General features: G+C 38.3%; 1 protein-coding gene across 12 annotated transcripts in view; it reads right to left on the reverse strand.

Moving 5' to 3' along the window:
• The window catches only part of Utrn (utrophin), a 493,014-nt gene that overhangs the window by 23,277 nt on the left and 456,455 nt on the right, over nt 1-13,282 (reverse strand). For 11 of the 12 annotated variants that reach the window (XM_076926858.1, XM_076926860.1, XM_076926859.1 and 8 more), the window contains one exon: nt 5,625-5,761. In XM_076926858.1, the coding sequence (XP_076782973.1) occupies nt 5,625-5,761 (137 nt within the window). Of the gene's footprint in view, nt 1-5,620; nt 5,762-13,282 lie in introns of those variants that run through there. The other variant, XM_076926865.1, reaches the window with a different exon arrangement.

Here is a 13,282-nt window from a genome sequence, read left to right on the forward strand (position 1 = left end):
GACTCAAAAGAGTCAAATCATTAGCACATTGATGGTGACGTCTCTAGAACAGGACAGACTTCCATCTCGTATAATGTTGTTAACTAGCAGTCCTCTAGGAGTCTAGATGGTCAACCAGTTCTGCCTGAATCGGGGCCTTGGGTCTGAGGCTGGACTATTCACTGTCATCTGCAGTACAGGGGCAACCCTAGACTCTCAGATCCCCCAGGAACCCCAAATCTGCAGGAAATGCCACTGAAACAATTCATTCCAATTAAACGGTAGTTTAAACTCTTAACTTTTGAGAAAAGGTGTTGGTGAATTGCCTGATGAATGTAGAAATTTAAAAGCACAAACAAAATTAGTGCTGTTTAATTATGTAAAGTCTCTGGAAAAAGCTAATGCTGATCACCCAAAATCCTTTTGGACTTCCTTTTCTATTACACGTGCAGACTTGAGACACAGGTAATGACCTCATTGTCTCCTGCTGTGGAGCACGGGGGTGATGTGTGCATGGCAGACCTTAAAGAGATGGAAGGCCATTTCATTGGCTAGGAAGCTAAAGTTCTTTAGACCTGCTTTCAAAAATGGGCATTCATCCTCTACGTCTGCCAAAATACGTATTCTGTGAATAGAGTAAATTGTGTACATGTAAAAAAGAAACAGGGGCAGCAGAGACACAGTATTATTCCTCGTCTTTAGTATATCACTGCTTCTCATTATCCCTGAAACAGGGAAAGCAAATGTCAAGAGACAGACAGCTCTGCACCCTGCACCACACTTCCTAAAACAGTACCTGCTTAGAAAATTATCTCTGAAATTCAAGCATAGGACAACATTCAATATAAGCTTTCAACAGAAAAAAAAATCATGTGTGTAGATGTGTTATACCATATACATACATGCATGCATACATATATATGTATATATACATATATATGTATATATATACATATATATATGTATACACACACACACACATATATATATATGTATTAAAGATTTTAGAGATTCCAAAGAATTACTCAAGCCAATCCACAAAGCTAAGGATTCTTGATAAGATTTTATATATTAAAATATATATACATACATATATATATATATATATATATATATATATATATATATATATGGATTGGCTTGAGTGATTCTTTGGAAGCTAATTGTTGGCACAAAAATTTGTAAACTAAGAATGGAAACAGGTAGAAAGCTGGACTTAAAGAAAAACATTTTTTTCATGGAAGATATCAAATAAAAGAAACAGATACAAAATCAAACTTTAGGTTTCTTTGCTTTCAGAGGACTCTGGTTCACACTCAGTAGAAAGAAGGAACAGCAGGAAAGCTCTTCATACCTGAGACCTATAATAAGGAGGGTTGAGCTCACTTGGCAGACTGCTTGTCTAGCGTAGATGAGGCACTGACTGCCATCACCAGCACCCAAATGTAGATAAGTAAATAATAATAAAATAAAGGCAGCACCAATCTCTGAGTTACCACTGACTTCATAATGGAGCTGCTTCCTATTTTCCAGTATAGCTGCTCAGCGAGGTGTCTTGACTAATTTCATATGCTACGAGAAGAATCAGACTCTACTGTATAAATGGAAGTCTATGAATTCCAACATAGACTTCAAAGAACTTGGTGAGCCTTTTAATGATGCAAATTCCCAATAGTCTCCTCATATTTCTGGTCTTTTGCTTCTCTAACCCATTTGCTCCAAAGTTGGTAAGTGGTTCTATCTGTTAGATCATAGCCTGGTGCTTGAAAACCAGACCAGGCTTACCCGACTCCCTTACCACTCCCTACCCCAGTCTGCCCACTGAAGATAGTGAATTAACGAGTTCCTGTTGATCTGGTTGGTTCTTAGAACATAAAATATAATGTGAAGGTGTAAACATACTTTCTTGTCTGTGTCATGTGCAGTTATAGCCAAGCTCCCCAACTTCTGTTTCTGGATTTGTGCACTTTCCACCTTCACCATGCTGTCTACAGCTAACACTACCTATAACACTGTCTATAGATAGTCCTACCTATAACACTGTCTATAACTAACACTACCTATAACAATGTTTATAGCTAATACTACCCATAACACTGTCTATAGCTAACACTACCTATAACACTATCTATACCTAACACTACCTATAACACTGGCTATAACTAACACTACCTATAACACTGTCTACAATGGCTAACAGTACCTCTTCTACCCTTTCACCTTAAAATAACTTCCTTTTCAAGAGATGTTTTTATTTGTCTGTGCATATGGCACCATGTGTACCCCATGTCTGTACATGCTAAACGTGGGGTAGGTCCCTTTGGAAGCAAGAAAGAGGGCATTGGATGTTACAGGTGGTAGTAGCTTCCAAACACAGTCACTGGGAATTGAACTCAGGTCCTCTGGAAGAGCAGCTCGGGATGCTAACTACTGAGGAATCTCCCTGGTCCCCAGGCCAACTTTCTTAATGCTTCTATAATTCTCTCCTACCTCTGGGACCCATCATGTTGCCTCTGATATAATGTATTGTCACTCAAAATGCTCTGCCATGGCCATGGTTCCTGTGATAGTGACGCCTCCTCGCTCCTAATAAAGTTCATTTGCTGAAGGGTAATTTCATGTCAACATCTTTCCTGAACCATCCACCACTCTTTTCTCGTTAATGTTACCTGTGAACTCTCAAGATAAACTTGGAAGATGTGGGTGTAGATAACAAGGCCCTTTATTATTTGGCTTTTGCCTCTCTCATTCTTTGTGTTCGATACTACTTTCCTGTTAGAACTTTAATCCAGGAGTGTAAAAATGATTCATTTGGCCAGTAAGTCGTTTCCTCCACCTCTGACCATTCTGAGTCCTTAGCACATGACTCAGGCAGGCTTCAGCACCACTACCCATCCCCTTCCAGCCTTGAACATCCATCTCCACAACTGCACCTGCTCTGCATAGATTCTTGCTACAGTAAGATCTTCAAAGATACAGCTCACTATGGATATACTACCCAATACCAGAAGGAGGGTTTTTGTCGTTGTTGTTGTTTTAATCTGTAGGGAAACTAACCTAATTCTAAAGCTAATAATAATCTCTCAGAACTCTCAAATTATTCCTGCCACAATTTTATTTTAGCTCTTTTTTCAACTTCATTATGAATACTGTATCCTTAATTTTACTCATTTTGAAAATTCTTGCATAGAGATCTATTAAATTAACTGAATAAGCCTTAGCATGGACATGTCTACCCCCATTTAGTAATAAGCGTTTCTTCCCGTAGAGTCCCTTCATGCATGCATGCCTGGCTAATCACTGGTCAGAAATTAAAGCATGACATTTGCAAAGATGAAAGAGAAAAGTCAAGGGAAGCTCTAACCAGCTCCATAAATAACTTCAACACCTTCACCACTTCAATGGTTTTTCTCCAATGTTCTCCTCACACAAGTAGGAGAATAAATGAAATCAAACCTTTTTTTTTTCTTTACAAAAAAAAAAAAAAAAAAAAAAAAAACCAAAACTACCCACTCACATAAATTGTTCTACTGGATGATTAAGTGACCTTGTAGCAGAAGAAGGCTCAGCAAAAAAAATGAACTACAGCAAATCCACAGAGCTCTGTGTAGGATTTGAAGAAAACGCCCACCCACACTATCTAGTAGCTCATAAATCTTGTTCAAAAGGGATTTTGTGGCATCCAATTTAATCAGATGCTCCTTCCTTTCTTCTTCTTATATCCCTCTTAGAAAATGGTAGGAAATTTATACTAAGCAGGGCAAGGCATTTTCAGCATAGTTTATCAAAAGCAGAGAATGAAATGATTTTGCATGGTTTTCTGTTAATTTTTACTTGAAAAAAAATGTCACTAAGTGGATCTTGGAGATGGCTCAGTCAGTAAAATGTGTTCATTTCAAGCCCAAAGGACAAGAATTCAACCCCCTCACCCACATGGAATCTGGTCACCTAGAATCCCAGTACTCAGGAGGCAGAGACTGGAAGATTCCTAGGACTTGCTGGCCAGCCAGCCTTGCTCAGACAGCAAGCTCCAGACTCAGTGAGTGACCTTGTCCCAAACAGTAAGTTGACAGCAATTGAAGAAGACAACCAATGTCAATCTCTGGCCTCCACACGCACAGATGGACTCAAGTGAGTGGGCATAAATCAAATGGCATGCTCATTCTAACGTTTAAGGGCAAATCATTAAAAATTTTAAAAAGGAGTATGAGATATTCATCTATCTATCGATGGCTCATGTGAAGGATGGAGATATTTGGGATGCAAAATGTCTATGACTCATAAAAGAAGTACAAGGAGACATTGCTCAATAAAAGTCTCCTCTCTTCCCTCTTAGATCCTAGCACTATCTGATAGTTTAGCTACACTGCTATATGCCACAATGAGCTATGGTAAAGGTTAAGTTGATGGGATCTAAACAGAAGGAAAATTTTATCAGGTGTTCAGCAAGTCAAAGGTGTATTGGATACAACAACAAGAATAATTAACATACAATCTTTGAAGACAAAAGCATTTTCCCAAAAGACATGCATTTTCTAAGTGTATTTAAATAGCTCTGTTTAAAATAAAGCAAATGTTAAATTTGTCTTATTATGAGGTATGAGAACAACAGAAAAAAATTATATTTTTGTGGGTAGTGTATGTACTTGTTTAGGTGTGTGTACATGTATATAGATCTACACACGGAGGACAGAGATAAATGCTGGGGGTCTTTCTTAATCAATCATTCCACATATAGTTTTTAGTTATATGGGTGTTTTGCTCATACATTCCAACATATGAAAATGTTAGGGATTCAACGATTTAAGATTACATCCCTTTGATCGCAATAGATGACTGACTGCCTGGGGATTTAAAATGCCCATGCGTGCATGACTTCTGGCTCATTTTAGTATCTTTCTCCTTCTCATTTCAGGCTCTAGACTCTTTAGTTTTCTTTCTTCACTTCATGATCCCATTGTAATTTTTCCCCCTCATAATTTTTTAGAAGATGCTTGTCAACTCAAATTGTAGACTTTTAAGCATTTTTGCTTGTTTTATGTATGTACAAAGATGCTTCATTTTTGCCAGTTTCATCTTTAAGACTACTAAGAAACACAAAATGAGGGGTCAGAAAAGATTTGTATTTGAAGTATGAGATAATTTATATTAAAAAGATGTGATTTGAGGCTGAGGATATAACTGAAAGGTAGAGTTCTTGCCTAGCACATGTAAGGCTCAGGATGCAATCCAGTACCACAAAACAAAACAAAATAATGAAAGGTATTATACCAAAAGATTGAAACCTATAAAAGGGAAGAAGGAAATAAATGAAAGAACGAAGGAGTAAATAATACCACAATTTGACTGAGATACTGCTAAAGACATACCCATACAGAGAAAGAGAGAGAGAGAGAGAGAGAGAGAGAGAGAGAGAGAGAGAGAGAGAGAGGTGTCAAGAAAAGAAATACACATTCAGAAACAACAAATAAACAAAACCCCGAAGTAATAAAAATTGGCTGTTGATGAAGAATTGTTTCAAAATAAAATATTTCACCAGGTTACAAATCTCTTTGGAAGGATGCAATTCCTCTCATGTTGTCTGCATTAGTATAAAAACGACGAGGTGTAAGTGCTCTCAGACTGAATGCTAGAATGGAACTCACGTCTCTAGGTTGTCCCCTTCGAGCACGGTCTGGACAGGCAGGTAACCAAGCCGAGGGTGTTTGGCAAAATATTTCTTGGACCTGAACTTGTTCTTCAGCACCTTTGTGAAATCTCGCACGTCTTCCCCAGATGTTGTCTATTGGTTGAAAAATTCACAGTTCTGGTTAAAAAGGCTAAACCAGCACCTACAACAAAAGCTGAGCATACGTAACCTGAAGCTCATTAAACACCAACAATTTTATACACCTTTGAGAAGCACAGTATCATGAAAATAAAGGGTAATTGGGACATAAAAGACATATTCAGTGATTCCATAATTTTAAAAAATGTGTTAAAAGTAAGCCATTTAATAACTTACTAATTCTATATTTTAAAACTTGATCCTGAACCTAAAGTTTTGGAAAGCTTACTGGTAGACTCCTATGAGTAAACTGACTTCCTCCTACAAGAGTAGTGACGGTATTCCAGATGACATGCTTTTAATTGGGTTAAGAAACTGAAGTCAGTGCTTAGCCCATGCTAGCTCCTCACAAGCTCCTGCACATTCTCTAGTTGGGAGAAATGCTAATCAACAATAAAGAAAGGGCAGTGGCAGGCATGGAAGGGGCATGCCCATAATCTCAGCACATACAAGAGAAAGACAAAAGGATCTGTAGCTCAAGGCTAGCCTGGGCTACACGAGACCCTTTCTGGAAAAATAAAGGAGAAGATTGAAAAGAGAAAGGGGGAAGAGGGAGAGGGAGAAAGAAAACGGGAGACAGAGAGGGAAAGGGAGAGGGAGGGGGAGGGGAGGGGACGGGGAGAGGGAAAGGGAAAGAGAGAGGGAGGGGGAGGGGAGGGGAGAGGAATAGGGGAGAGAAGGAAAGAAAGCAAAGAACCACCTCAGGATTCTGTTTAGAATAAGAGTCTACGTTTCTCTAGCCCTTATCAACCATGTAGATAAACTATTGTTATACCTGGATTGAAATGAAATATGATATATAGCATTCCAATTTTCTTAAGGATTTCAAAATGGTGTTTTAGTTTGTTGTTTGTTTTTCTGCTTTGTTGAAACAGGGTTTCAGTACACAGCCCTGGCAATGCTGCAACTTGCCCTGTAGACCAGGCTGGCCACTGCTTCTTACATGCTGGGACTAAAGGTCATGTGTCACTATACCTGGCAAGATGGTAAGTCTACAGCCATTTACAAGTGAGATATGTTTAGACTCCTCAAAGCCAACTCTCTTGTCTTATTCATAAACTATCCTCTAAGCCTAATATTATACTATCAGCAGCTCTAGTGTTCATATTCAACATAGACAGAAACTCTGGTCCTAAGATCCAGTTACATATTCATATTATTAGTCGAGAGCTGAATTGCTACTCGGGTCGTACACCAACTAGTTTGCTTCCAAACTTACCACTGAGTAGATTTCATTCCCCCTCTTTATATAGAGATCGAGACATTATCTATATAACACAAATGGAACAATGAGTTTGTGAACAGACTGTGCTAATTGGTCCCACTTTCAGCCTTTTCTTTAATGGCAAGTGACCCAGCATCATAGAGACTTGTTTACAAACTGAAACTGTTTATTTCTAAGTACAGGATAGAGATTTGTGATTCCACTGCTGCTGTGCCTGCTCTTAGCATAGACAGTTAATATACAAAGAAATACCAAATGAAGAATGAGCTCCAGCTTCAACTCAGCCTATAACTAACTAAGTTTGGCTATGGGAAGGTGTTCATCTCTGAGTCCAGAGATCTTCAACTTGTAACCATGGACTGAGTAAGATAAAGCTACATGACCAGGTTCCAAGCTTTGCCCCAAGTCCCCAGCATTGTACAGTGTTACAACTCACTGGTTATGAGTCCACTCCTACATAAACAACCACAACACTATCTACTTACATACATAAAGACTCCATCACTCTTCAAAGACACTCTATGACTACTACCCATGCCCAGGCCCTGGCAGGTATTAATATAGCTACTGTCTCTATAAGATTGTTTATTCTGGGTGTTTCATAGGCAGGCCTTCATATAGCAAGTCTTCTGTGGTTTCTATGCTGTTTTGGCTTATTTATTCTGGGTATCTGTGTAGAATCATATTTGAATAAAAAGAGAGAAACCACTCAAAGGTACAAGTCCAACCCCACATTACACAGCCTTTATCAACTATATCCAGGACCTGGAAAACAAGAGCCAATCTAATCAAGCAACAAAGAAACATCACTTCTCTATTCTTTCCCCATTACCAAAAAGCCAACAAACTCCAGTTGGCTTCCCCAAGAGTTAAGGCATATAGTTAAGTTAGATTGTGTCTAACAGTGCAAGTGTATTATAAAGGACACATCCACACAGAAACAGTGTGTTTTAATTGCTTCAGTAATTTTTATGTTCAGGGAATATATGTGCCATCCAAAGTTGTAATCTAAGGCTGTTATTTCACTGGCTCCATGAACTTTATCACAACACCAAAGGAGATATGAAAAGTGACTCTTCTCATAGCCGTGGGAGAGGGCCTTCAGTATAACAGAATGTAATTCTGCAGTTGGAATAGAGCCAAGGAAATGAATTAAGCCTAATATTCTGCACTGAAAATGGTAAAACGCTGACGTAGACTTGGTCTAATAATTAGCCACCTAAAAGCAGTTCCTAGGAACTCTGTATTTTATAGCACTAATGCAATTCTTTGGCAAAGAGAAGCCCACCACCTAGGATAATGGAAGCCATCACTGCCATCAAACTCAACTCTCACTGCATATTAGGTGCAGTGCTTTGTTGTTTAAAAGCAGACAGCTGTTGCTTTTACGGTGGGAAGAATGGAATGGAAAGGAACTTACTGGAAATTACTGCACAATGAGTCAACCTGTTAAATGCCACATGCATTTCTTGGAACATTAGGCCCCTTTTTTTTTTTTTCCATTTTATTGAAAATAAATTCTTGTCTCTCATAATATATCCTGATTATAGTTTCCTCTGCCTCTACTTCTCCCACTTCCTTTCCTCCTCCCCTTCTACCCATATCCACCCCCTTTTTGTCTCTCACTAGAAAAGAGCAGGCTTCTAAAAGATAATATTAAAATGTAACAAAATAAAATATTGAAAGATAAAACAAATAAAATTATAAAACCATCCGACGTTGGACAGGAGAAGAACTCTGCTCAAAAGCAGCCCGATGTGTTTTCTACAGACTATGTGATGTCTTTGGAGGGTCTTCAGTTCCCAGTTGCTTTGCTTGATTCTCTTTCGCCAACATGGTGATAATCTTGTAGGTTCTGTGGTTAGTGATGGCCTGTCACCATCCAGTTTTATTTGAGGGCTTTCTTGGCCCAGAATTTTATTACAAATATTGGCTCTGTGGATTTTCGGTCTTTTGTTAACTAACTGCCCTGTTTGTAGCTAATAAAGAAGAGGAAACAGCAAACACAAAGAGAACGAGGTAGCCTAAAGTCGCAGAGCCACCATCTCCCTCTAAGTCCCTCTAGACTGATAGCTCATGAGCCTGTAAGAACTCACATGTACAACATAGAGCCACCCTCCATGCTTTTCTTTTTCTTTCAAAGATAATGACAGTGAGCCATTGTGACAATATTGGGCATGGGAATACTCAAGAAACACCCCATTCTCTTGAAATGAAGTAGCAGTGACAGGATCAGAGCTTATTTATGTAATGGGAACAGTTAGTTCTCCATTGGCTTTCCATCATCATGAATGAATGAATCCAATATTGAAAGGTATTGCCCAATTATAAAGTCTACCAAGAAACCAATCTAATCATGTGAGCCTCTACCAAACCCCTAAGGTATTGAAACCAAGTAACTGCATTCGAAGGCCCTGCTTTTACCAACGTTAATAACAACAATAAAAACCAGCAGTATTTTAATATATATATAATATATATTTTATATTATATATAATATATATTATATATACACACACATATATGTAATTTATATATATAGTGTGTATATGTGTATACTATATGTATAATATATATATATATATATATATATATATATATATATATATAATCTTTAAATATATTTGGTAGTATGTTTTGCTTGCATGTATGTCTCTGTGCCACACATATGAAGTATTTGTGTAGAGCAGAAGAGGGCATAATATTTCCTAGAACTAAAGTTACGGACAGTTAGCAGCCATGTGGGATCTGGGAATCAAACCTAAATCCTCTATAAGAGCAACCAGTACTCTTACTCACTAAATCTTCACTCTAGCCCCCATGAAGAGTATTTTAAAATTCTCTCCAATTACTCATTAATTGAGAGAAAAAAGTCACTTCAGGTGAAGTAGACTTTGAGGTCACCTTTGGCTTCAACTGATTATGTATACATTAATGCATGTCCATGAATCCCTATGTTCCTGTTACACGTTTTAAACTGCCTGTCCCAGGCTTAAGTGTTGACTCCCTGCACACTCATGTTCTTCAAATGCGTTGCTGGATGACTGAATTCCCTTCTCCTTAATGTGACTCACACACAAAAAAGCAAGGCCAAGATGCAGAGAGTCTAGAATTCAGAAATGCTAACCTCCATGTAATTTATTGGCAAGGTACTCCTAGAATAAATCACTCCTTTACTTCAGTTGAAGAACCACCAATTACTACTGCCAGAGAGCCACAAGGCACCATGGAGAAAGACACTGCTCACAATGATGCCAAAAAACCCAAGGATAAAGCCCACTTGCTAATTCTAGATTAACGTAAGGTGAACAACAACAAACCTGAAAATAATCAAAACTACAACCATTTTTTTACCTCCCAGCAATTTTCTTAGCCATAACTCGAGTAACAGTATTATCTATGTCCATAACAAACATGCCCAACATTAGATTTTCAACTATTAAATTCAAATATTAATAAGTTGTACAGAGGGAAATACAGAAGTGTGATGATGCAAATCAAGGCAACATAAAAATGCATAGTCATGTGAAACAAGAGGTAAATAAGAAAATGTTGCCATGCAGACCATATCCAAATGCTGGAGTTATTAAAGAAAGCACACACATTAGCAAGGTTTACTGACTGAGGACAGAGCTGAGGGACACATGCACACTTCTAAATGGTCCATTTTGTTATCGTAATACTTGGAGACACTCACAAAATTTTTTCTTTTTTAATGGCAAAACTAACCCTGGGCTTTCACTGATTTCAACAAGGTAAAATTAAGACATGCTTGAATTTTACAGCTTGGTTGAATCAGTAAGAGAAACTCAAAGCCTTCTGAATCTTAATGGGGGAAAAAAACCCAGAAAGCTAAAACTTAAGTAACATTGACAGAATCACCATGGGCAAGAATGGTAATAAGCCACCACCGATGTAAAGTAGAGCTTGTCGCAGCCTTGTCTGAAGAACTAATGGCTCATCTAAATGTACCAGACTTGCTGGGAAACCAACATCAGGGAGATAAGAGCTGAAAAACACCACTTCAGGATGCTGAAGTCAGAGAAACATCAGCAAGGCTGCATTTTTAGCATATTGGCCAATATCCCAAAGCACATCTGAAGAAGCAGGCCTGCCAACACAAACCGTGCTGACTGCACCAGGACAGTCAGCAGTTTCTTACAGTTGATGCTCACAGCCTTCTGAACACAAGGATACTGGCAGAAGGGAGGAGACAAAGCAACTGGTGCCAGTTGGTCCCTTTTTACTCTTTTTTATTTGATTTCTTTTCCTTTCTTTCTTTCTTTCTTTCTTTCTTTCTTTCTCTCTTTTTTCTTTTGCCAACATAATTCAAAAAGGCACAATTTAGCTTAATTTAAAAAGACATGATTTTTAATATAATATTTCTAAAACCACAGATAATTATGCACCTATAAATTCACAGCAATAGGTAAAGGTCAAAAATAGAAAAATCCCTATACTTTAACAACTGGGCTATGTTGACTTGGAACCTAATTGCAATGAGGTCAATATTTGGAACCCAATCCTAATAGATCACCAGGCCCTCTACCCAAATGCCCAGCCGCAAGGAAGACAACTTATTCTATAAACTAGCCCATGAGATAAGATCAAATATGGTCTCCCCAGCTGCTCTATACTTGCAAGACTTATCTGCAGCCCCTGTACAATATATTTCAATAAATCCCCCCTGCTTCTGTTCTTGGTAAATTCCTTTTACTTGCCCATCCTCTTGTATTTTATACTATATTTTACATAACAGATATGCTGAGAGCTGTTTTTAAAATAACATTCAATTTTTACTAGAGTACATTGGAAGTCTCCATCCTTTTGCTATGTTGACTACAGAACCTGATGAAGCTATTGATGTGATTATGAAACACATTGCTATTATTGGACTTTTCACATAAACAAACAACACACACAATGTAGGTATTTGCAAACCTTAGCCGTACTGTCAATGCTACAAAAACAATTATCTCAGTTTACTGTGTTGGCTTGATATTATACAGAAATTCACAGCTAGGTATGAATGTTTGTTGTTTCTGTTTGTGAAAAGTAACACATTGTATCAAATATGTAAGGTTTTAGCCACACCGGTTTGATTAAACAAAGTACTTTTTAAATAATGAAGACACAACCACGCACTTGCTTCAAAATTACACTACCAATCTGTTTTAAGTGACAGTAATTTAGTAAGTCCCTTTTCACAAAAAGGACCCCCACCTCAGTTCTTCCTAGTGAATCTCTGTGTAACTACCAGTACAAACTAGTTCTGTTCAACGACCTTTAACTGATCAAGATTTACTGTGACTCAAATCCAACAGTGAGAATCTGGACATAACCAATACCTCTGCCCTTCCAGGTAACAAATTTTTGCAAATATCAAATTTCTTCATCTCCAGATAACAAATCTCTCAAACATCCTAGCCAGCCCTTCATATTCTGAAATCTGTATGTAGTAATACCACACCTTTTGGGATTTTCCTTTCCCTAACTTAGCGGGGCCACCATCTCTCAGCACATGCGCACAGCCTTTATCTGTCTACTCTTCCTGCTTCACCGTTTTGCACTCTACTTGCTCCCACAGATTCCCTTATAGTGTGTTCATATCTCTTTCCATAAATGAGTTCCAGAGCTGATGACAACAGAAAAAGGGGGTTCTACTCAATGGAGCTCAGTACATATTGCCTCAAACAAGGCATTTGAAAAAAAAAAAAAATCAGCAGAACCAGGAAGGTCATTCTCTGATCTTCTTCCCCAAAGAAACTGGAGAGGCCTCTCTTGGAGAGATGGGAAACACCATTTTTACCCTGTTGCTAAGTGTTGAAAGTGTCCCATTACTTGTGTTGGAAATCTAATCCCCAGTGGAATATGTAGAAGGACAGGATATGTGCTCTGATATCATCAGTGGATTATCGTTATGGCAGAAGAGGGTTGTTACCAATGCCAGTGTCTGATGATATGGATGCGTGCAGCTCTTTCTCTTTTCCCCTCCACCTCTTTTGTGTTATCTTGTGGTGTCCTTCAGCAGACAACAACTCAACATAATTGTCATGACCAGATGCAGACTTTGATCTTGGATTTCTCGGACTCCAAAACTATGTGACAAGGAACTAGCTGTAGTTTATAAAGGACTTGTTTGGAAGTGTTCTGCTATGGCAGCAGCAAATGTCTTGATGTTTTTTGAAGACACAGGACATGGTGCGGTGTCTTCACAAGCAGGCTTTTTATTTCTCTAGGACCATGAGTTA

This window comes from Arvicanthis niloticus, chromosome 28, assembly GCF_011762505.2.
Source record: "Arvicanthis niloticus isolate mArvNil1 chromosome 28, mArvNil1.pat.X, whole genome shotgun sequence".
Taxonomy (NCBI): Eukaryota; Metazoa; Chordata; class Mammalia; order Rodentia; family Muridae; genus Arvicanthis; species Arvicanthis niloticus.